General features: G+C 35.7%; 1 protein-coding gene across 3 annotated transcripts; it reads left to right on the top strand.

The window, feature by feature from the left end:
• The first annotated feature begins 1,105 nt into the window (after positions 1 to 1,105).
• Positions 1,106 to 21,939, top strand: vps72b (vacuolar protein sorting 72 homolog b). Of its 3 annotated transcripts, XM_082150978.1 has the most exons (8): positions 1,106 to 3,139; positions 13,179 to 14,700; positions 14,809 to 17,588; positions 18,175 to 18,327; positions 18,529 to 18,652; positions 19,399 to 19,575; positions 19,667 to 19,811; positions 20,577 to 21,939. In XM_082150978.1, the coding sequence occupies exons 3-8, from the start codon at positions 17,472 to 17,474 to the stop codon at positions 20,998 to 21,000; spliced, it is 1,140 nt and encodes a 379-aa protein (XP_082007104.1). In that variant the 5' UTR covers positions 1,106 to 3,139; positions 13,179 to 14,700; positions 14,809 to 17,471; the 3' UTR covers positions 21,001 to 21,939. The 3 variants fall into 3 exon arrangements, with proteins under 3 accessions (XP_082007104.1, XP_082007105.1, XP_082007103.1); XM_082150979.1 differs by lacking the exons at positions 13,179 to 14,700; positions 14,809 to 17,588 and having other exon boundaries at positions 1,106 to 2,269; positions 3,014 to 3,139; XM_082150977.1 differs by lacking the exon at positions 13,179 to 14,700.
• The last annotated feature ends 19 nt before the right edge of the window (positions 21,940 to 21,958 follow it).

Genomic DNA, 21,958 nt, shown 5'->3' with positions numbered 1-21,958 from the left:
TCTTCCTGTTTATAAAAGTTGCTTCAACTAATCTCTTAAAAATCTAAAACTATTTTTTTATAAAAGTAAAAATTTAAAATAATTTTCAGCTGTCAGATCTGAATAGCAGGAAACGCTTGACAGATGATGACAGATGATAGAAGATATTCTGTGTGAATATCACATTTGAAATGATCACTTCCAACCAGTGTTCTCTGTACATGTTTATAAACTTTGCTGAATTGCGAAGTTAGCATATATTAAAGCTCACAAGCTTTTGTTGCAATTGTTGTGTAGTTGTGTGTAAAAAGCCAGCCATTGTAGTACAACACCTTCACATTTTCATTGTGTCACTTCCTATTTCATTCTTTTGCAATATAATACGCACGTATGACGTCAGGTGCCGGCTATAGCTGATTTGATAAGCTTTAAAGCTTTTATCTAAAAGCTCATGGTGGTTCTGTTTTGAGTCCTAATTTAGGGCAATGACAGCAGTAACAGGGATAGTTCACCCCAAAAGTTTAATACTGTCATTTACTCACCATCAAGTTGTTCCAAACCTGTATGAATTTTTTTTTTTTTTGCTGCTGCTGAAAGTAAAAGAAGATATTGAGGAATACAAGCAACCAATATAATAGTTGATAGGCCCCATTCATTTCCATAGTATGGAAAAATTACAGTGGAGGTCAATGGGGCCCAACTGTTTGGTTACCTACATTCTTCATAATATCGTTTTTGTGTGTTCAGCAGAAGAAATTCATATAGGTTTGGAACAACTTGAAGGGGTGTAAATGCTGTCAGTGTCTTCCTTTTTCGGTGAACTAACTGTTTACCCACAACGCTGCTATTGTTTTCTTTACCTGCTGGTTAACCTACACTGAAATGTTTAGAGAAGTTTGAGAACATGTTATGATCATTGACCTTTTTCTGTGAATGTACTGTTCTCTAAACTGCAAATTAAAACCAAAAAGCGGATCATTTTTTTTTCTTCTTAGGTGACTGAATTGAAACCTTAACCACAAAGAATTTATTAAACCCTTATGGCAAGGTCACAACTTAAGTCTGAAGTATATGTGCTTTATCTGGCCCATTATTATTAGCTTCAAAGGTTTTCTAGCTTTTCATCTGTACATTTTATTGCAGCAGAGTTGTGTAAATTGCCAAAGACTTTACATTTCCTGTGTAGTCTCTCATTTCAGCCTTTGGTATTAAGTTGCACTGTGTTGCGGAAATGTTTTAAGAGGTTTGTCAGAGTGAAACTCATTGATGAATACCATTCATACATGTATGTTTCTATTTTCAAAGAGTTCATTGTGTTGCTTAGTCACCTTGTTGAATCACTGTCTATTCAGTGGACCCAAGCATATTAATACTTCATTATAAATATACAAACCCCTTGCCATCCTTCTGGGGTGTCATCACGAGTCACTACTGTAACTAAACCTCTCAGCCAATGTGAATGACCGTCAGCTAACTCTAATCTGGTTTTGGCTCAAGTAGAATTAAAAATTTTGAGCTATAGTCTGGATTAGATTATTCTTCGAAACATACATTAGCGCAAATTCCTTTTGCTTTTTAACTGTAGAAGGTGTTAAAATCATGACTCGTATTCGTCATCATGTTCCGATCCTTCCTTATACAGAGAAGTTTCTCAATTGATTTCTTAATCTCGTTTGCTGCTTTTTGCCTGAAGGCGCTGGATGTAGCCAGTTTGGCTTGCTTTTTTAATGTGGAAGTAATGTTTGTTAACGATATGACACGTAGTAGAACCGTGTGATTTACTTTGCTGACTTTACACTTTCGTATCCATGAGTCATGTTTTAATGCTGAATGACCATGGTTTTAAAATCACATGGGGTTCCAAAAAACTTCAGCAGGTTACATAATTCAAAAACATTTCTGGATCAAATCCCTGTGAATGAAATCAGATGTTAGTGGCTTGATAAATTTCCTTAATGACTTCCACTGCCTATAAAAAGGGAACAGGAAATGTTTCCATAGCGAAATGGAAATCTTAATATTTTTGCATGAGTGTGTCATAAATTCGTGATAAGGAAAGGCCATTTGGAAAAGTCATGAAACACGAGCAAGGCAATGGATCTCCAGTGAGGGTCCAATGAGAGGGAAGATGTTTTGACGTCTATGAACGTCTATTCCAGAGAACATGCTTTGTTTGTATTTCTACAGCAGGGGTATCCAATCCTGCTTCTGGAGGGCCACCCTTCTGCAGAGTTCAGCTGTAACACCTGCCTGGAAGTTTTTAGTGATCCTGAAAACCTAGCTGGTTCAGGTGTGGTTAATTATGGATACAGCAAAAGTCTGATAAATTCTGCTCTGGAAGAGATGTATTTGAGACATTTATGTATCACACCTAATACAGGTGTGCTCAATCCTGTGTTGAAGGGTAGAAATAGTTTTCTGTGGAAAGTTTGTTTCATTAGCATTCCCACATTTGACAACTTATGCAAGAGAAGAAATAAACGAATGCCTTAAAGGGGTAATTCATCCAAAAATGAAAATTCTATAATTTACTAACTGTCATGTTGCTCCAAACAGGTTTGACTTTATTTCCAATGTGGAACCCAAAAGAGGATTATATGAAGACAGTTTAAATTTTTGTCTACAATGAAAGTAAATGGGGACCAAATCAACTTGGACCCTATTGAGTTTCATGAACCCTTTTTTCATGAAAAAAACAACAACTCGTATACATTTTTCCACAGAAGAATGAAAGTCAAACCGGTTTAGTGTGACATAACAGAATTAGGACTATCCATTTAACTCCTATAACCAGGAATTTCCTTATCGACATAACATATAACATCTTTTTTTCAAGATCTATGATATCTGCTTGTAGGATGTAAAACTATTTAGTCTACTTTAATTTAAAAAAAAGAATCCGCTAACAAAAACACCTGTCCTAAAATGTTTTAGTCCTTCATCAGGAAGTCTGTAGTTGGTTTTTCTGGCTAAGCTAAACAATATTTGTGTGAGTATGCTTATTTGCTCAGATTGGCTTCGTGTCTGGTTACAGGCCACCCGTGGGGTCTAATGAGGACTATGGTAATGACACACACAGGGCCTCACCTGATCCTCCAGTTCACCTGCTGTGGTTACCTGAGCCAGGAGGCTCATGACTGTTAAACTCTGTGGAATACAGGTAAAGCCATGTGATAACACATGTACTAATCTGTACAGTCTTGTGCTATAGTCCTGGAATTGTTTTATTTTAATTTTTTTTAGGTATTACAAAACTGACATCTTAAAAGCCACTCATTTGTGATAGATGTATTTTTGCTTGGCCAGTGTTGGTTCTTTAAAATAACTGAAATACATTGACAACGTGATATGGAACTGTAATGTGGTCAAGAGTGAAACTACTAGCCTTGCTGTTATTTGAAAAAACATTAGAAAGTCAATCACAATCAAACATTCTAGATTGCTGCGTTAGATAATAGACTTCTTGGTGTGGATAAAAATCCAGTGGAACATAATGTAAAGAAAAAATGTACAAATAAATATTGAGTGTCCAAACAATGCGGATATCCTGACTGCATTTATTATTAGAAACTGCTTTGTTTGATGTAGGCCTATTGTCTATTGACGTCTGTGAATGTGGAACAATAGGAGGAGGAGCATGCATTATTGTCTAAAGCATGGGTTTTCAAGCAGGGATCCAGAGAATGCTAGGAGGTCCATGGAAAAGTTTAGAGAAAAGCAGTGTAAAAAAATAAAATAAACTATTTAACTAGATAAACAAATAAATTGATTAAAATGAAAGAATATTGATATATAAATGAATAAATAAAAACATTTGATTAAAGTAAATAACATTTGTAAAATATATACAATAAAATTGATTTAAATACAAATAACAGTACAATAGAAAAACACAATGTAACACAATTAACATTTATAATACACATTTTTTCGACAGTATAAATTGGGTCTTTATACTTATAAATATTTATATCATGACAACTCTCTGAAGATTTTAGCATGGTAATGGTTATGACAATGTTAATGTATTTGGTCCTGGTGATCAATTATTGCTACTGCCAACACGCTGCTGTGATTATGTTAGACACATACTGCTGCTGCACAAATAGCATATATATATATATATATATATATATATATATATATATATATATATATATATATATATATATATCATAAATTACCCATTGCAGATCTATTCAGGTGGAGCTAGGGAAGGTGGATGGTTTTGGAGGAACTCTGAAATGCCAGCCAGCCATTTAAATGTTGTGAGCAGCAAGCTCATTGGCTTGCATATGCGACATGAACCAATCAGCTTGTGCCAAGTAGTTAACGCGGTAAATATCATCAGCTGCGTTAAAGGAGTAGTTCACTCTAAAATGAAAATCACCCCATGATTAACTCACTCTCAAGCCATCTATAGGTGTAAATGACTTTATTCATTCAGACGAATACAATCAGAGTTATATTAATAAACACCTTGACGCTTCCGAGCTTGATGATGGCAGTGAATTGCAACCATCAGTATTATGAAGCTCAAAAAAGTGAATCCATCCATAATAAACAAACTTCACACGGCTCTGGGGGGTTAATAAAGGCCTTCTGAAGCAAAATGATGAGTTTGTGTAAGAAAAATATTCATATTTAAAACTTTATAAAGTAAAATAACTAGCTGGTCAAACGAAAATACGGATTCGATTTTAAGTGTAAAGCGCAACTTATGCGAGTAAATGTGAAGTACTGCTGATATTTACGCTACGCCATGACGCACTATGCAACTTCGACGTCATAAGTTGCGTAAGTTGTGCTTTATACGCAACTGCGTTTGGCCGGAAGCTAGAATTTAATTTGTGTTTTAAATATGAATATTTTTCTTATACAAACTTTTTAAACGCTTTACTTCAGAAGGCCTTTATGAACCCCCCCGGAGCCAGGTGGAGTTCCTTTATAATGGATGGTCATCTTTGATTCGTATTCTAGTTTGAGATCTAATTACTGTATATGATTTTAAATTTTTTTTTTGTGTTTATTGTGTGAAGCAGTGTTTCCTCAAGAACAGTTATTTCAGTCATTAAATATCATGCATCTTCAAAACTTTGGCCATAAAGTGTTGTCCAAATGATCCCATCACATGTTCTGCCGGGAAGCTAGCGGCCCTGCTTGATCATTTACCCTGCTGTTTACCTTTATCAAGGTTTTCCTTATTTTTTTTGTATCAAGTTCCCAGTGTAGCTATGGTAATCTTGGTTAAAGAAAAATTCTACTAGTCATGGCAGGTCGTTGCTGAATCATCAGGTCTATGACCTTTCCCCTACACTACAGCATGATTCCACGAGGGAAAACACGTCACTTCCACATTCTGTCATAAAGATAACTGCTCTAAAATCAAAAAGTGTGTGCCAACCTCTGCCCCCTCAGGTGACTATTTTTAATGTGTAATTTATGTATTTAATAAATATTTCAAATAATTAATCTTCTGGTTAAATGGTTAAACAATTCCCAGTGTAGTCTATATTAGTCAGTGTATAACTGGAAAAAGATTGTCCTGACTCACTGTTGCATGCCTTTGAGTCGCCTGAATTGCGTCTTGCAATTAGTGTTCCTTGCTTTATACACAAACAAATGAGCAAAGAATCACAATGTAGAAGGCTGGCGACTAGCATTCATTATGTAAATAAAATCTCCTTATCTGATCTGATTTCCCTTATTCTGGCCCTCTCATGTTTGACTCTTATGGAGGCTTCCGTCCTGGATCATTAATTCCAAGCACATGTAAATGCATAATCCAAAAGATGTTACTCTGTTTGGGAGAGCTTATAGCTACACCAAAGATTAAGAAGAAACTGATTTTGAACATTTGGAACTGTTGCATTTTGTACTTTGTATGCCAATATAGCTGTTGAAATATATATCAGATGCAACTTTTAAATAAGCTATCTGTTGTCTTCATGTGTTAGTATTGAGAACTCCAGGGCTAGTGGTTAAAACAACTATTTACATAGAAGAGTATTGAGAAATACTGAGTAAGTGTCAGGTATTGCCATCATGGAAAACCACTTCTTGGATTTAGACACCAGTATGTTTGTGTAGAGATTTTACTCTAAAGTCACCATGTTTACAGTCATGAGGATTTATTCAATGACGTGTGGTCAACAGGCAGCAGGTCCTGACTAGTTTTAAGTGGCAATGTGGTCTGTTTTTATGTTTAGACTGCAAAATGTAAGTTCAACAGGGCCAGAGTGTTATTGACATATGCCACACATTCATTGTCAAATAACTTAATGGCTCTAACTAACATATGAGACTGACTGGTGTTGTGTAAAGGTTGTGGTCAAAAATGTTGTGCAATCGGTATGATATGTTTTTATGACTTTTTTTATACCATCAGGTTTGAGAAAAAGTCACTCTATATAGAGCATATTAGCAAAAAAAGGAGTTAAAATACTTTTGTTGTTATACCATAAGTGTAATTTCTGTGGAAGTCTTTATTAATTAACAGTTTTTCTATAATAATTGAACATAACATATTGTGTGATGCCACAATGTCCTTATAATATGGCACTACATTATTCCATATAGTCTGCATATTTCGTATGAGTCTGCTTTTATCCATATTAATCTCAGGTTATCTCAGGATTTTTTCTTAAAACAATAGTATAGTGTCCAGTCCTCTTTTCTTTTTGAGTTGCTTTCACGTTACATTTCAGTTCCTACACCAATGCTCGTAGGTAAATTCCTTCACCCAAGTAGAAATGTACCCAAGTTACTTTCATTTTTCTTTATATAAGATTCTGATAATTGACAGGGATGATTAACCTCTTGGTACTTTTACCACTGTACAAAACTGCATTACTCTTTGATCAGACCTGCAAATGCAAAAGAAAGGACATAGTCTGGCAGTCTATGAATAAAATGTTACATGAGTGTATTATATATCATATTGTAAGTTGTTAAAACAGGTTTCTGTTTGTGAGAGTATAATTTTTGCAGATTAAGATGGGCCTAGAGCATATTTCTCCTATACGATCGACCAAACGATAAAAAAGATGATTGAATGCCCTAAAACAGTAATAGACATCATAGAGATGTTTAAGTCCATAGACACTCTGAATGATCTGTCTAGTAAGGTTGATCTATTTAATCTTACTACCCAAACTGTCCAATCAGAATCAAATGTTTAAGTCAAACTGTGTAATGATTTATTTACAAGTTAATAAGAACTTGTTCTTAAGTGACTTGCCTGGTTAAATAAAGGTTAATTAATGATTACAAGTCATCAAATCAAAACAGTTGGTAATCATGAAGTACTGGAATTTCTTTGTTTGTTTTAAGGGGAAATGGAGTCAGTCCTTTGGAATTTCTCTATCAGTGGAGTTCTCCTTTCTACTGTTTTAAAGGTTGAACATTTCTGGAGTTTTGTCATGCTTTCATATAAAAATAGAGAAACAGATCCCAACAGTAACATTCTCAGAACTTTAGCTAACATTCTCAAGGTTCTCTCAAAGTTATGAAACATTTAAAGAATGTTCATTCAAAGTTATATGGTCTTTAATAATGTTTGCAGAATATAAGCACAAAAATACATCTGTTACAAGATGTTACAGACGAAGGCAGATTCAAAATATAAACGAGGTTTAATCCAGTTGATAAAACGTAACAGCTTGTGTAACATAGACACACAAACAATAACCAACTGAGGAGAGAACAAAATTTAAGTACAGATTCAAACAAGATAACTAATCAAACACAGCTGAACCCAACGAACTAATAATCTGTAACCATATAAACAAAGGAGAAGCGGGAAAATTAAACAAAGGAACACAGGAAGGAATGAAAACAAACTAAAAGTCCATGAAAACTGAAACTAACTGAACATAAGCGTGACAACATCGTTCATGGAGCGTTTTTTTTCTGAAACTTTGTAGTTGAATGCCCGTTTAACGTTTTTCTTTTTATCCTAAATGTGCTTAAAAAGTAGCATTCCAATAATATTTGCAAATGATAGCATGGAATGTTCCCTTAACGTTTGCATAACCAATAATAAAAAAAAAAAAAACATAAACATAAAAAAAAAAAAGGAAACTGGAAGATGGAACATTCAGAAATAATATTTTTTATAACTTAATGGGAACATTAGCAAAGTGTTAGAACATATTTTGTTAGTTGTTGTCAATTTTCGTGGAAAATCAATTTTCTTTAATTAATTAATCATGTCTAATGTACACACTAAAAAAAAATGGTTCTTCAGCGGTTCTTCAGGGGTTCTTTGCGGTGGTTAAGGTGCTATATAGCACCACTACCATTTAAAGAACCTGTTAAGCCCAGTTTGGTTCTTCAGCGGTTCTTTAGCGGTTCTTTGGGGTGGTTAAGGTGCTATATGGCACCTCTTATGGTTATACATAGCACCATTTGACAAAGGTAGGTGCTATATGGCACTTAAAGTGGTTCCCCTATGATTACAAGCCAATGAACCACTTTTAGTGCTATTTAGCACCATTTTTGTTTAGAGTGTATGCAGAATAGAAAGATTGTTGATTCTCTTTGCAGCTTATTACATATCTGTAGCTTGTAGGAATGAGGAAACAGAAAACCTCACCCATTTACATCCAGGAAGTTATTAGAAACATTTTTGCAATTAAAATTATGATGCATCTCTGGTGGGTGAGATAATTACTATTATCTTTTGTGTGTGTCTATACATTTATAATTCTTGCATCGTGAATGTCAAAATGCACGCATGTCTGTAAATGCAGCCAAAATGCAAAGTGTCATGAAAAGTGTCTTGCTGCAGCATGTTTGTTCCAGGGTGTGGAAAACTTTGCCTGAGAAGAAATGTAAATGAATCAATTTATGTAAATAAACTTTTCACTTTGACTAACTCCTCAGAAGATGGAGGTTTTGTGTTGCAGATAATAAAATGTAAACACATGCACAACACAGTATAAAGGGATAATGTTTCACCTGTCAGCTGCTTTGCATGCTGCATACAATTGTAAATAGGCCAAAGGTTCTGTGCAACTTGCAGGTGTCTTAGTTTTATTTTTTTACTCATCCATATATCAATATACAACATTGTATTGAACATTTCTGTTGCAAAAACACTGCCATCAAATAGGGGTTTTGTACATTCCAAAAACTTGCTATTGCAGGTTTGGATACCTACGCAAATTCCAACAATGTTCCAGAGGACTGTTGTCAAACACTAAATATTCTGCATGTAGAAACAGTACATTCTACAAGTACTTATAACATATTCAAACAGTTGTTTCTTCTTGATCCCCTTATCAACGTGAATGGAGGAATGTCAGATAACATTATAGTCTCAGAAGCACTGTTGGCAAATCAGATTAAAGAGGTTAAATGTTCATGCTGGAATATGATCTCATTATACTTTATGTTAGGTGTGGTAAAAATCTATAACTAAAATGATATACATTTTCTGTACAATTATCTGCCTGTTGCATTGTTTTATATCATTGAGGAATGGTTATAGGTTTAGGATAGGGTTAGGCTTAGGGGCTCAAACATATGAATATTATAGAAAATTTAACTAGGCCTATACAAATGTATTACACGATAATGAAAATAATGAGGGATTATGTAATATTGTTGCAGTGTGTATCTTGCACAACTGAATATTTTGTACATTGTACTGGGCTTTTTTCTTAGCAGAAACTAGTTATGAACTGGACATTGCAACCAACTTCAGTATTCTGACATATTTCAACGTGAAACAAAATATTGAATAAAGGGCGGGGCTTGATTTTAGCACACCTCCTTTCCATCTCTAGCTCACTGAGGGTCAACCAGGGGAGTGGTTATACGATGCACCCAGTCCATCAAAATGACATCATCAGACAAGAAATGCAATTTCAGAAAGAAAGCACATTTTCAGTGTTTTTTTTTCTGGATGAACACAGACTAGTAATGTGCGCTCACTAAGTAAATGTCTAGTATTTATTCATTTGTATCAAAGTATATCCAAATGACAGCAATTTATGTGTTTACGTTCTAGCCCTCAAATGCATAGAAAAAAAGATGGATTCTCAAATGGTCATTTAAATACTTCTTGTAAGAATGGCCAAATAACATTGAGTACAAGTTATTTATACTCTGATAGGACATTGACTTTGACCTTGACAGCGAACTTGACAGTAACTATAAACACGTGAGAACTTGTCACTGTTCTGTTCCCACGACCGACTCTTATTTCAGATGATCTCTCTGAACTCTTTTTCCCATGCAGGGCTCAGTTACTTAGAAACACATTTCCAGCAGGCAGGGCTTTGTTGTAATTTTCACCTTAAACATCTCAATATCTTTCAAAGTTTCAAATGCTCCTCTCTCTTAACCCCACAGAAATGTGCAATGTACACAGTGCAGCCACACTGCTGTAGTTATACGGTGGTGGTTATGTCACCTACAGCATGACACAGCTTGTCGTGTTTGTTTTTGAACATACCATAATGGCATAGTCCGATCCGTTGGCAGCAATGCCTGATGTTTTGATGTCATCATGTTCCGGCATTCATTGATCTTGTTCCCACACCTTTCTGGGAAATAAAAGCTAGCTGCTTCACCTGGGGGTTTTGCCAAACAATTACTTGGCAGTGACATGCTAAAAGTACAAGAAATCCCAAAAGGCAAACTTTTGCTTTTTGTTTTCGTTTTATTGCTTAAGGCTGCTATAGTATTGATTTTTTTAATCAAAAGAAATAGGATGTACTTTCTGTGTGACTCCACCATTCGGTCTTTTGTCTTGTTGTTCGTCATCATCATTGTCAAACACATTACTCGCATAGTCTTGCTAAATAGCCGGTCAGATTCTTCGGTATAAAGCTTTTTATAGAATGCAAATCTATTATATTCAATTAATGACTCATTTAGACACTATTCATGTCGAAAGAAGAAATGGCAATCACAAAGTTTTAAAGTATTGTCAGAATTTGTTTATATCAAAATGTGATAAACACCACTGATTGATAAGTGCATGCAGAGACATGCATAAAGATGATCTTGTTACTGCCTTTCATAGTTTCGTTCTGTAGGTGATGAAGGATTCGTGGGAGTTGAGTTTTGTTATGGTGCCTGCCTCTAAACATTATTGTCATAAGTCATGATTGGCATGCGGTGCACCCTTTTAACGATAATGTGGATTTGTTACATGCCTGAAGGAGAATTTGACGGACCAAGCGCATATTGAACCGAAGTAAACATTAAAATCATATCTTAATACAAACGAGTCAGTTTATCCCTTTGGTGCATTGTGAAGACATTTAAAATGTTGCACTGTTGGTTTAACTTATGTTCACACAATCAGCTGCAACACATATGGCAGGTTGTGTATTTAAGAACATAAAGTGTTTTAGTACATTCTCTATTGTCAGTACGGGGTGTGTGTGTGTATCAATGCATGTTTGTTTGAGGTATGTCTTGTCATTTTAACTGCCCTCCTTTTAGTCACATGTGGTGGTGTTTATTTATGCTGGACACTTTTAAACTGATTTATGGCATAGCTTCACACTTTGGCGTATCATTTAACCAAGATTTATGAGAGCAAAGTGATGCTATGTTGGTAAATGAGTTTGCTTGGCAGGTTCAAATGTTTGCAGTGATGTGTTTTTTTCCCTTTTTCTCAGAGATGTTATTAAGTGTGCAAATATTTTTGTCCTATAGTCTCCAGTTGGTCACATAACCATTTTAATGATTAGTAAGCATGTCACTGCCATTTATGAACTGTGTCCCACTGGATGTATTAAATTGATCAAAAGTGTCAGTAAAGACTTATTTCAGTTAATTTCTGTTCTTTTAAACTTTCTATTCATCAAATAATCCTGAAAAAATGAATTACAGTTTCCACAAAAATATTACGCAATATCAAAAGCGAAACGCAAGTAAGTTTCTGGGCGAAATCTAAAATGGCTCTACATCTACATTACTCATAAGTGTGGTTTGGGCGTGACGTGAAGTAAACCAATCAGAGCGTCATCTCACATTCCCCTCACATTCCCTTTAAAAGCAGACGCGTTTGTTACATGGCGGATTGCTATTATAATGGCGGATTTGCCAGGAGCGGTTCACAGCCGAGGAGACCGACGTTCTCGCCAGGGCCGTAAAAGACAGAGACATTGTATGGGGATGGGAGAAACCCACCCAAATGATCTGTGTAGATGAGAGAAGCAAAGTGTTCGCGCGTTGTGGAGGGAAAAGTCTGCTGTGCGTCGGGTGCAAAATAGGAATGATACATGCGTCGGTGTACAAAGTCAATTGCGCTGGGTGCAAGATAGGGCCCAATGCATCACAACATTTTCAACATTGACAGAAATTAGAAATGTTTCTTGAGCACCAAATCAGCTTAGAAAGATTTCTGAAAGATTATGTGACACTGAAGACTGAGTCATTAGATTATACATTTTAAAATATATATTTTTAAAAAACCCTGTTATTTTAAAGTGTAATAATATTTCACAATAGCCTATTACTGTTCTTACTGTATTTTTGAGGAAGTAAATGCCACCTTGGTGAGCATAAGAGAGTTCTTTCAAAAAACATTTGAAATACTGACCCTAAACCAGAGTGAGTTTATTAATAACTACTGTACAAACCAACTATAGCTCCAATTGAGTGACAGTTTAATTTTAGATTAAATTTGCCACTCTGTTTTTTTGTTGTCTATTTTAGTTTGGTATTTTTATTACTGGAAAATATCTATTAAAAACAATGTACATACTGGGTTTTAATGTATTTATGTCCCAAATTGGTAAAAAAATGGCAAACCTCACATAATATTTTAGTTAGTTTAAGCACATGAGGTTGACAATCAACATTTTCTGAAGGTTAAATGCACTTCCTTTCACCATTTGTTTAAAATCTATCTTTGAAAAAATCTGTCTATCCATCTTTGAAAAAATCTGTCTATCCATCTTTGAAAAAATCTGTCTATCCATCTTTGAAAAATTCCACGTATTTCATACATGTGCTAATGATTCACTTCTGTCATTTCAAGACACTGATGCTTATGTCTTGATCTTTTTTTGTTTTTTTTGAGAATAGTTGTGAACAATGTTCCAGAGGACTGCTGTCAGACACTAAATATTCTATAGAAACAGTACATTCCACAGGGACTTATATAACATATTCAAACAGTTGTTTTTTCCTGATCCCCTTATCAAAAGGCCTACTCTTCTCTCTGTTTCAAGCAAAAAGAGGTCATGATGTGAGCGGTGGGCTGGACGTCTGAGACGTTACGTCACCATGGATTCAGACAAGAACATTCTGTTCTGAGGTCAAAACAGCAGTCCTAAAACATGCCCAAACAGAACCCTGGCCTTACGTAATTTCACGATGTAATGCTTTTGACATGGACACTGATGCAGAAGGGAATGACAGGTCAAACAAAAGCAGACTACACCTAATTTATAGACTCAACCTAAATACGTCAAAACATATGTGTACGTGTCCCATTGAGATGTACTGTTCCTATACTAACTGGGTCAAACAAGCAGAGATGGGCACAAATACATCAAAAAGTATTTAATTACAAATGACAAATACTTACTCATCAAATGTATTTAATTAAAATACAAGTAATTTGTAATTTGAAAATACAAAAATACAAACAAAATGTACAGTCTTTTGAAGTGCGAGAGTAACTGTGGAGTTAGATACACGTAAGAGTATAGAATATCGTATAATCATCGCTTAGTGCCGAAGATGCGCTTTTAACGTAGGCTACATGTTGCCGCATACTGTCATAATAAAAGACCATTACGCCTATAACAATATATTTGTATTATATTACAACAAAACTTTGTGATAACACTGTTGTGGCGTTTTTCTTTTGCTATTTGAGCAGATGGGAACACAAAAAATATATTTAATGTAGTCTCTAATTCACTGCTATAGAAGTTGACGCCTTCCACCACTGAGAAACCCGGAAATGTGAACAGGGTCAATAGGATGTGTCACGTCACGTGATTTTCTTAAACTTTGATAGGCAATTTGGTAGTCCTATTCGTATTTCATATGTCTATGGTCCTATTAAGCCTGGTGATGAAAGTTAATATATGCGAAATAAAACGATATATTTAAATACGTTTTTTAAGTATTTTAAATGCAAATTACAGTCTCTCAAAGTATTTAATTACAAATTACATTTCATTTATTTTTGTTAAGGAAAATACAAATTACAAAATACCCAAAAGTAATTAAATACGTATTTCAAATACATGTAATTAAAATACTGCCCATGTGTGCAAACAAGTCAAACTGGACTATTTTTTGTACTCATTGCATAATGTTCTCTACACCCACTGATTAACGCTGGACACAAGGAAAGAGTAGAAATACCCACTATTTCTATCTGATGTTCATTTGATTCATCATTTCCTCTGACCAAGTCTTGCCTCTTATTTTAGTGGCGTGTGGTCTGCATTCCAGATGCATGTGTGTGTGTCTGTGTGTGTCTGTGTGTGTGTGTGGGATGTGGGGTGGGGGGGGGGGGGGTATGGGATATGTAACACCCCCACAAACCTCACTTCCCAGCAGCGGCGTGTTTTCACATTCCGATACTGTGAGATCATTTTCCACTGAAGCCCTCAGAATAATGTCTGTATTCAGTGGCCCTAACAACAACGCCCTTCATATGGTACCAATCACACAGCCTACGATAGAGCCTTTGAGCTCTGTACCGCACAACAACAACAACAACAACAAACAGACGTAAACGCTATACTAATGTCAATGCAATATTGTCTGGGGGCGCTTTGATTTCTTCTGTGAATGAGCGTGTCCCTTCTCAGTTTCACAAATGTTTTTTGTATTCTACAGAGACTGCAGGAGGGAGAGAGGGAGAAAGAAACAGGGAACACTAAAGCCAGACATCAAAGAAAAAAAGAAACCAAACACCATTCTGAGCACAAAGCTCTCATTGACGGCATCGCATTCTTTCTTAAAAACCGAAACCTGTTCATTCTCATCACAGAGAATCTAGAATCAGCTGTTTTATGATTCTAGGACTTTTTGTACAACTTCATATTCTGAGCCAAAAAATCGTTGTAATCTGGCAGAGAGAAGCTTTACATCTGCATTCCATTTCCATATCTCGGAGGAATGTCCCGGAATTACCATCTTCCTTATTCCTTATGGCTGAAACAATGCTAGCACACCTCTATAACCTTCAGCGTGGGAGGAATTGAATGCATGCCACGGTCAAAACAAACCTACTTGCTTTATGGTTTAACACACCAAGTGTTTAAATTAAAGCGTTTAAAGAATGTAAACTTTGTTGTTAGGATGGGGTTTGTGGGTGTGCATGTGTCTTACCTTTGGTTTTCAAATGAATGTAAATGGGTTGAGAAGGAATGACATTGAATGTTTGCTCAGAACACACACTGCAGCTTTGTTCCAAGGACAATTGTGTTCTGTCAGTGCTGCATTCATTATGTTCCACGACTAGCAAAAGTGTATTGTCTATGTTAAATTCAGAGATTAAAAAATACCACAAGCACCATTTTGGTAGATTACATTCTGTTAAAGTCCCTGCATGTTGGCCATCAAAGGAAATTTGGATATAGGAATTCTCGTGTGTGTGTGTGTGTGTGTGTGTGTGTGTTTGTGGGTGGATGAAAGAGAGAGAGATCTGCGTGGGTGGCCTTTCATAGACGTGTACTTTAACCTTTCCCACACCAGGAAAGGGAAAACAAGTACAGAACCATGGCATTCACATGATCTTGACCTCTTAGGGAATTCTTCCTGCAACCTGCAAGTTTATTTTAATCATTGCCAAGAAACCATTAATTAAGGTATTTTAACGTTCCAGCCCTGAAATGAGTACCTCTTATCTCATTTAAAGGAAGGCAGTTTGACAAAGTTTTGTTGTTTTGTACTGAATTGAGTTTCCCAGCATGGATAATGGTAATGAGTTTCCTTTCTCTGTTTTTCCCCATGGACTTTTACAAAAAATTTAAATCACTAAATTGGTTCGGCCTTGGTATTTTCCCCTCAACTCCTCAAAAGTAAAGTCCCCAGACATTGTATTGATGATTTTCATCTTCAATTTGATTAAAATATTTTGCCACTATGGCATTTCGTTGTTTGGCAGCAATTCTGTATCATGTATTAAAAAATAACCAGAGCATTTTGGCTAATCTGAAGTATGTCCCACATTTATCCTGCAATAGTATACAAACAGACTTTTAAAGGATCGATTAGTGAGCGACACAGTTCTGCAAAACTTAGAATCAGTGTAACTTGCATTGCTATTCTATACCTGGGTAAAAAAAAAAAAAAAAAAAAATTATGTTGAAGGCATTTTTGAAACATCTTGAGTTTTTTAAAACTGGTTCATGACATGTTGAAAGGCAAAATGAGAATGTTGCTTTCGTTTGTGTTTAATATACAGCAGAAATATTTAAAAAATGTTATCTGGTTTCATCGAGATTTTATACAAATGAGTAAGCAAATGACATTGTCAATTAAAAATGAGCAAATTATTGATATATACATATATGAGTTATGAAGTTCATAACATTTGACAAAGTGCACTAAACAGTTTTCAAAAGTTATCTTATTTAACATTCATAATTAGTTTTTTCTAAATGCTTAACACCATCGTCAAGCATAAATATCCACTTTGTCACATAAATAGACAGATAAAATAGTGTTTATTTATTTTATTTTTTCAACTATTTATAGAAACATATTGCTGACCCTTGAATGCTAATGATCCATGAACACAACTTTAATAACAAGGAGAACAGCAATCACTCTATCACACCTTTTCACAAATTATTAATTTTTATCAGTTTTAGTGAATATATGTTTCAGGTTATGCCCGACATTAAATTATATAATTTGGTAAATGCTGCTTTTTGTGAGTGCAGATTTTATAACATTATTTTTAAACTCTTTATCCAGTTGGCTAATAGCTAGCATAAGTAATGGGGAAATGATCATGGCAAATCATTGGTGAAAATGTGTGGGAATTTGGAAAACTACATAACTATATATTTCATAGAGTATACTTTCCTGGTGTCATTTGACTAAGCCGTGTGACATCTGGTATCACAAAGTTTCAGAAAATGAACTTGAATAATCATTTCCCAACACGAGGGTACTTTAGTTCGGACGTCCAGACTCGACCTCTGTCTCCACCTGGTGGCCGTGCGATGAATCTCATCAGTTCTATTAGTTTGGTCTGGAAATAGATCTCTACATCGATTACTCTCTTAATGCCACATTAGACTAGTGAGTCTAACGTTTATTCTGTCATGCAGGCATGATCTGATATTAATTCGAAAACCTTCAATTTATTAACCTGATGATACAGTAATATTTTGCTTTGCTCTATAGATTTGAGTCCTATCCTGAAATCTGGTCTCAATTTAACCCTGCTCAATTTGAACTTGTCATGTCATTCATTTTATTATAAATACGTATCTTATTGTCTTTACATATCTGATTGATAGTGAAATATATATTTAGGTGTCAGGATGAGTTTAGCTTTCAGCAGGGCTCCTCGAAAGACTGCGGGAAACCGCATGTCCAGACTGCTGGATGCAGAAGAGGAGGATGAGTTCTACAAGACCACCTATGGAGGATTTCACGACGTGAGTGATGAAACATCACCTGGTCGGCTTGTCGTGGGCTTGTGTTGACATTTTTACGCAACTGTAAAACATTTATACTTGTATGACTTGTTTCTGAGAGAATGTGCCCTGTCACCCTGATTTTTATTGTCTTGAGACTGTCAGGAGATCATTATCCCATGACTCTCTGGAGTCATTCTGCTTTTATTTATTCCGCCTCTGCTAAAAATTCACAAGTTTAACTTATAACATACAGTATATAATACTTATATGTATTTTTGTATATAATTTGGGCACATTTCGAATTATTTTTTGTCAATGTATATGGAGATTTTCACAATATATATTCTCTCATATATTGTATAGAGCTTTTCACAACATACTATAAAGCAGCTTTCCAAAAATGTACAATAATTGGGCTGACATAACCCTCATTCGAGGGTGATCAGATGCTTACATTTAATAGAAATGTATTAGTTTAATAAATTAGATATTGTATCGGATAAATTATTCTAATTGACCGTAATCTATGCAGTAATATGTAGTCATTTGCACCTGTCTAGAGTCTCATCTTTGACTTTGAGTCCTCAAAACTTGATTTGTGCAGGAATCAGGTGATGAAGAGTATAAGGGTGACCTGTCTGAAACGGAAGATGAGGTGGACAGTGACTTTGACATTGATGAAGGGGATGAACCTGACAGCGAGCAGGAGGAGGACGGGCCACGTCGGAAGAGCAGAGTGGTGACCAAAGCCTATAAGGTATATGAGAGTTATTCAGATGACTGGGAATATAATGCACATGTGTGTTGTATGGACTAGTTTTATGCTTCTTTGGCATCTTTTTTAGAAGCTAGAAATTGTATGGAAAAGAGTGACCAGTACATTCTGTACCTTAAGTAAATAATGACAAAATGTTCATTTTTACGCCCCTTTTAATCCCAGATCCTTGTGTTTGTGTAGGAGCCCGTTAAAGTGGTGCGGCCGAAACCGAAACAACGGAAACTGGCTGAACTGCCCAGGAGGACAGACAAGACAAAGATCGAAAAATACAACCCCCCTGAACTACAGGAGGACATCAGCAAGAGTGAGAGTCTATCACTTTGTTCACGCATGCACAAGTGACATAACCGAACATACATAGCCAACCCTTTTAATGATCAGTGTAAGTATATTCTATAATGTTTTCATTTGTTCTTTCCTTTAACAGAAAGAACAAGTCACTTCAGTTGTGACTTCAAAAATGTGTGGAACTTAATCAATTTATCAGATTGATACATTTTGTTGCATTGTGCGAACTGTTAAAGGTGATTTTGAATGCTTAAAATTTGACAATTTTTATTTATTTATTTTTATGCAGTGATATACAAACAGTATTTATTTTTTACACATTCACCCTCCCTCCTTCTTAAGAAGTGACTGCCATAAAACAAGTTTCTGTAAAGAAAGTAAACATTATCATAACAACATTATTCAACAGGAAGTGAGTAGATGTTAATGATAACAGATGTTTTCAAAAATAAAAATAAATTTTATGAACCTCTGATTGCCTATTTTAATCTAAACTCATAAAACACAAACAAAGTATCACTGTAGTCATTGTTTTGGTTCATGTGAATTAGTTGATTTACAGTGCAATAAAATGTGTTTGTTGGCTACTAAAGATAAAAAAATCCATCAATAAGTTGTCAATGAGTCAATTTTACATCCCTTCCTGGAAAGCCAACAATTAACTCACGTGTCGAACACATCATAAACTGTTGGAGAAAATAGACAGAGTGAATGTTAGTAAACATATCCAAATCAATTTCTGATTAATTGTTTTTGTCTTAGACAGGAAGTCTGTACGTCAGTCCACGACCGAACACACACGGCTGACATACCTGAGGCTGCAGGAGAGGCAGGTTGCTCCACGTCGAAGGAAGGGTACTAGACATGAGCGACCTTTGACCCAGGCTGAACTTTTGGCAGAAGCCAAGGTCACAGCAGAGATTAACCTTCGATCACTGGGTGAGGAATTGATAACCGATACTTTTGCAAATTGTTCTGTCTGTAAAACTTGAATGCTAATAGCTATTTGTGATTTTTTTTGTTGTTGCAGAAAACTATGAGCGTTTGGAGGCTGACAAGAAACGACAGGTTCATATGAAGCGTCAGTGTGTGGGTTCTGTTATCCGGTATCACTCGGTGCTCATGCCCCTGGTGTCGGACGTCACTCTTAAAGAGGAAAACGTGGATGTAGAGGGGTACTTTTACTGGTTCCTCATCTCTTTCCGAATGTCTTCATGCATACTTATTTTGCTTTTCACTCTTTTTTTAAACTTCTCTTGCTTTTTAGACTTAGACTTTCATTATCTTGGGTGGGGCGTACATTTTATCTAAGATCTATCTAATCTTTATATTGCCTGGCACTTAAAACTGGGCAGATAAAGTATGAGTGCTGTTATGTTTACAAATACTTTCATTCATTCATTTGACCTAAAAATACCTTCTTTGTTTTTTGGTATTTAGAGACTTAAAACTCAGTCATTTAATTTTTTTCTGCATCTACTATAATGTGTACATACATTATTTAAAAAAAAAAATCAAAAGTAGGCTACTGTTGAGTTCTACATTTGTAAATCTTTTTTTTTTATATTTAAACAAACATGTTAAACATGCTTAAAGTATAATATAAATAGAATAAACAATAAAAAAACAACTTTTAAAAAGGGATGTACTGTATCATACATCATTCTATCAGAAATAAATTATACTCTTAATTATAATTTTTTTATTTATAATAATTATTTATGAAATTCGCGAAAAATAAATAAATACAGACATCTTTGTTATGGTTATGGAAAATGTATTTATTTTTTATTTCCAAGGGAGACACTACAATTCATTTTCCTATACTCATTCTAAATTCTAAAATTCTGTTAAAGTTTTCATGAGAAAAAAAATGAGTGGACCTTTTTATCTTTATATCTCTTGTCTTTACATTTTTTATCGTTATCTCTCATTAACAGTTTGGACCAAGATGCCCTGCAGAATCACGGCCCTCACCTTCCACAAGCTCTTTCCCAGTCAGTATCAACCCTTACTGCCCCACCTAGTGTCCTATTCACTAACACAGCTGCTGTAAACCCTGCCAAATGCTCCCGCACCTACATCACATTCAGTGATGATGAATCTTTCCTGCGTTTCTTTCCCCAGTCCCCAGCTCCTCGAATTCCTGTCCAGGAGGTCTGCCCTGTTACCCATAAGCCTGCACTTTACAGAGACCCCATCACGGACATTCCATACGCTAATGTACAAGCCTTTAGGATAATCCGGGAGGCCTATAAAAAGTATGTGACTGCCCACGGCCTGCCCTGCACGGGCACAGCGACTCCAGCCGACACCACTGCAAAGAATCTGCGGCAGAAGATCATTATTAAACAAGGGATGTAGAAAAATACAGAAGATTGACAAGTAGGAGGAGAGAGAGAAGAGAGGATCCTCCATCTATCTATCTATCTATCTATCTATCTATCTATCTATCTATCTATCTATCTATCTATCTATCTATCTATCTATCTATCTATCCATCCATCCATCCATCCATCCATCCATCCATCCATCCATCCATCCATCCATCCATCCATCCATCCATCCATCCATCCATCCATCCATCCATCCATCCATCCATCCATCCATCCATCCATCCATCCATCCATCCATCCAAGTGTCCTTTTGTGACATACAGCCTGAGTATAAGTGCAATAAGCTTCATTGTTGTATGGAATGTGTAGTTTTTCTTTGCATAACAGTTTTATGCTTCTTCTTTTTTAAAATGCACTTTTTAATGTAATTATGTGGTGATATGTATTTATAATGTATTCATATTAGTAAAAACAGCAGTAATGATTGCTGTCCTGTAGCCTATTGAATGTCATTGTTATTTTTTATAATAAAAAAAATTGGTCCATCTATAAAATTTGCTTATGTTGAAGAGAACCGACATCTCATTACAGCCAATGTATAAACTTAGAAAAAATTGTCAACCGAGATAGCTGATCTTCAAATTGGGGTCTCTCTTACTTGCAATACCGCGTCTATACCCTAGAGGTCAGTCCTATCTACCAAAATGTAACACTTTTAATGAGTAAACCTGAGTTAATGAAACAGATGAACTCTCTCTCTCTCTCTCTCTCTCTCTCTCTCTCTCTCTCTCTCTCTCTCTCTCTCTCTCTCTCTCTCTCTCTCTCTCTCTCTCTCTCATAGTCACTAATCTCTCAAAGCCAAAATAATGAAATGCTGACCTCATGAAGAGTAACCCGTATCCCTGTCTCGGCTCCACCCAGAGAGCAGGCGAGTTATCGGGGGACAGACAGCGAAGAAGGGAGGGCTTAAGGGGGGGGGGGGGGGG

The sequence above is a fragment of the Leuciscus leuciscus genome, assembly GCF_965113295.1.
Source record: "Leuciscus leuciscus genome assembly, chromosome: 20".
NCBI lineage: Eukaryota > Metazoa > Chordata > Actinopteri > Cypriniformes > Leuciscidae > Leuciscus > Leuciscus leuciscus.
This window is presented reverse-complemented; position numbering and strand designations above follow the sequence as displayed.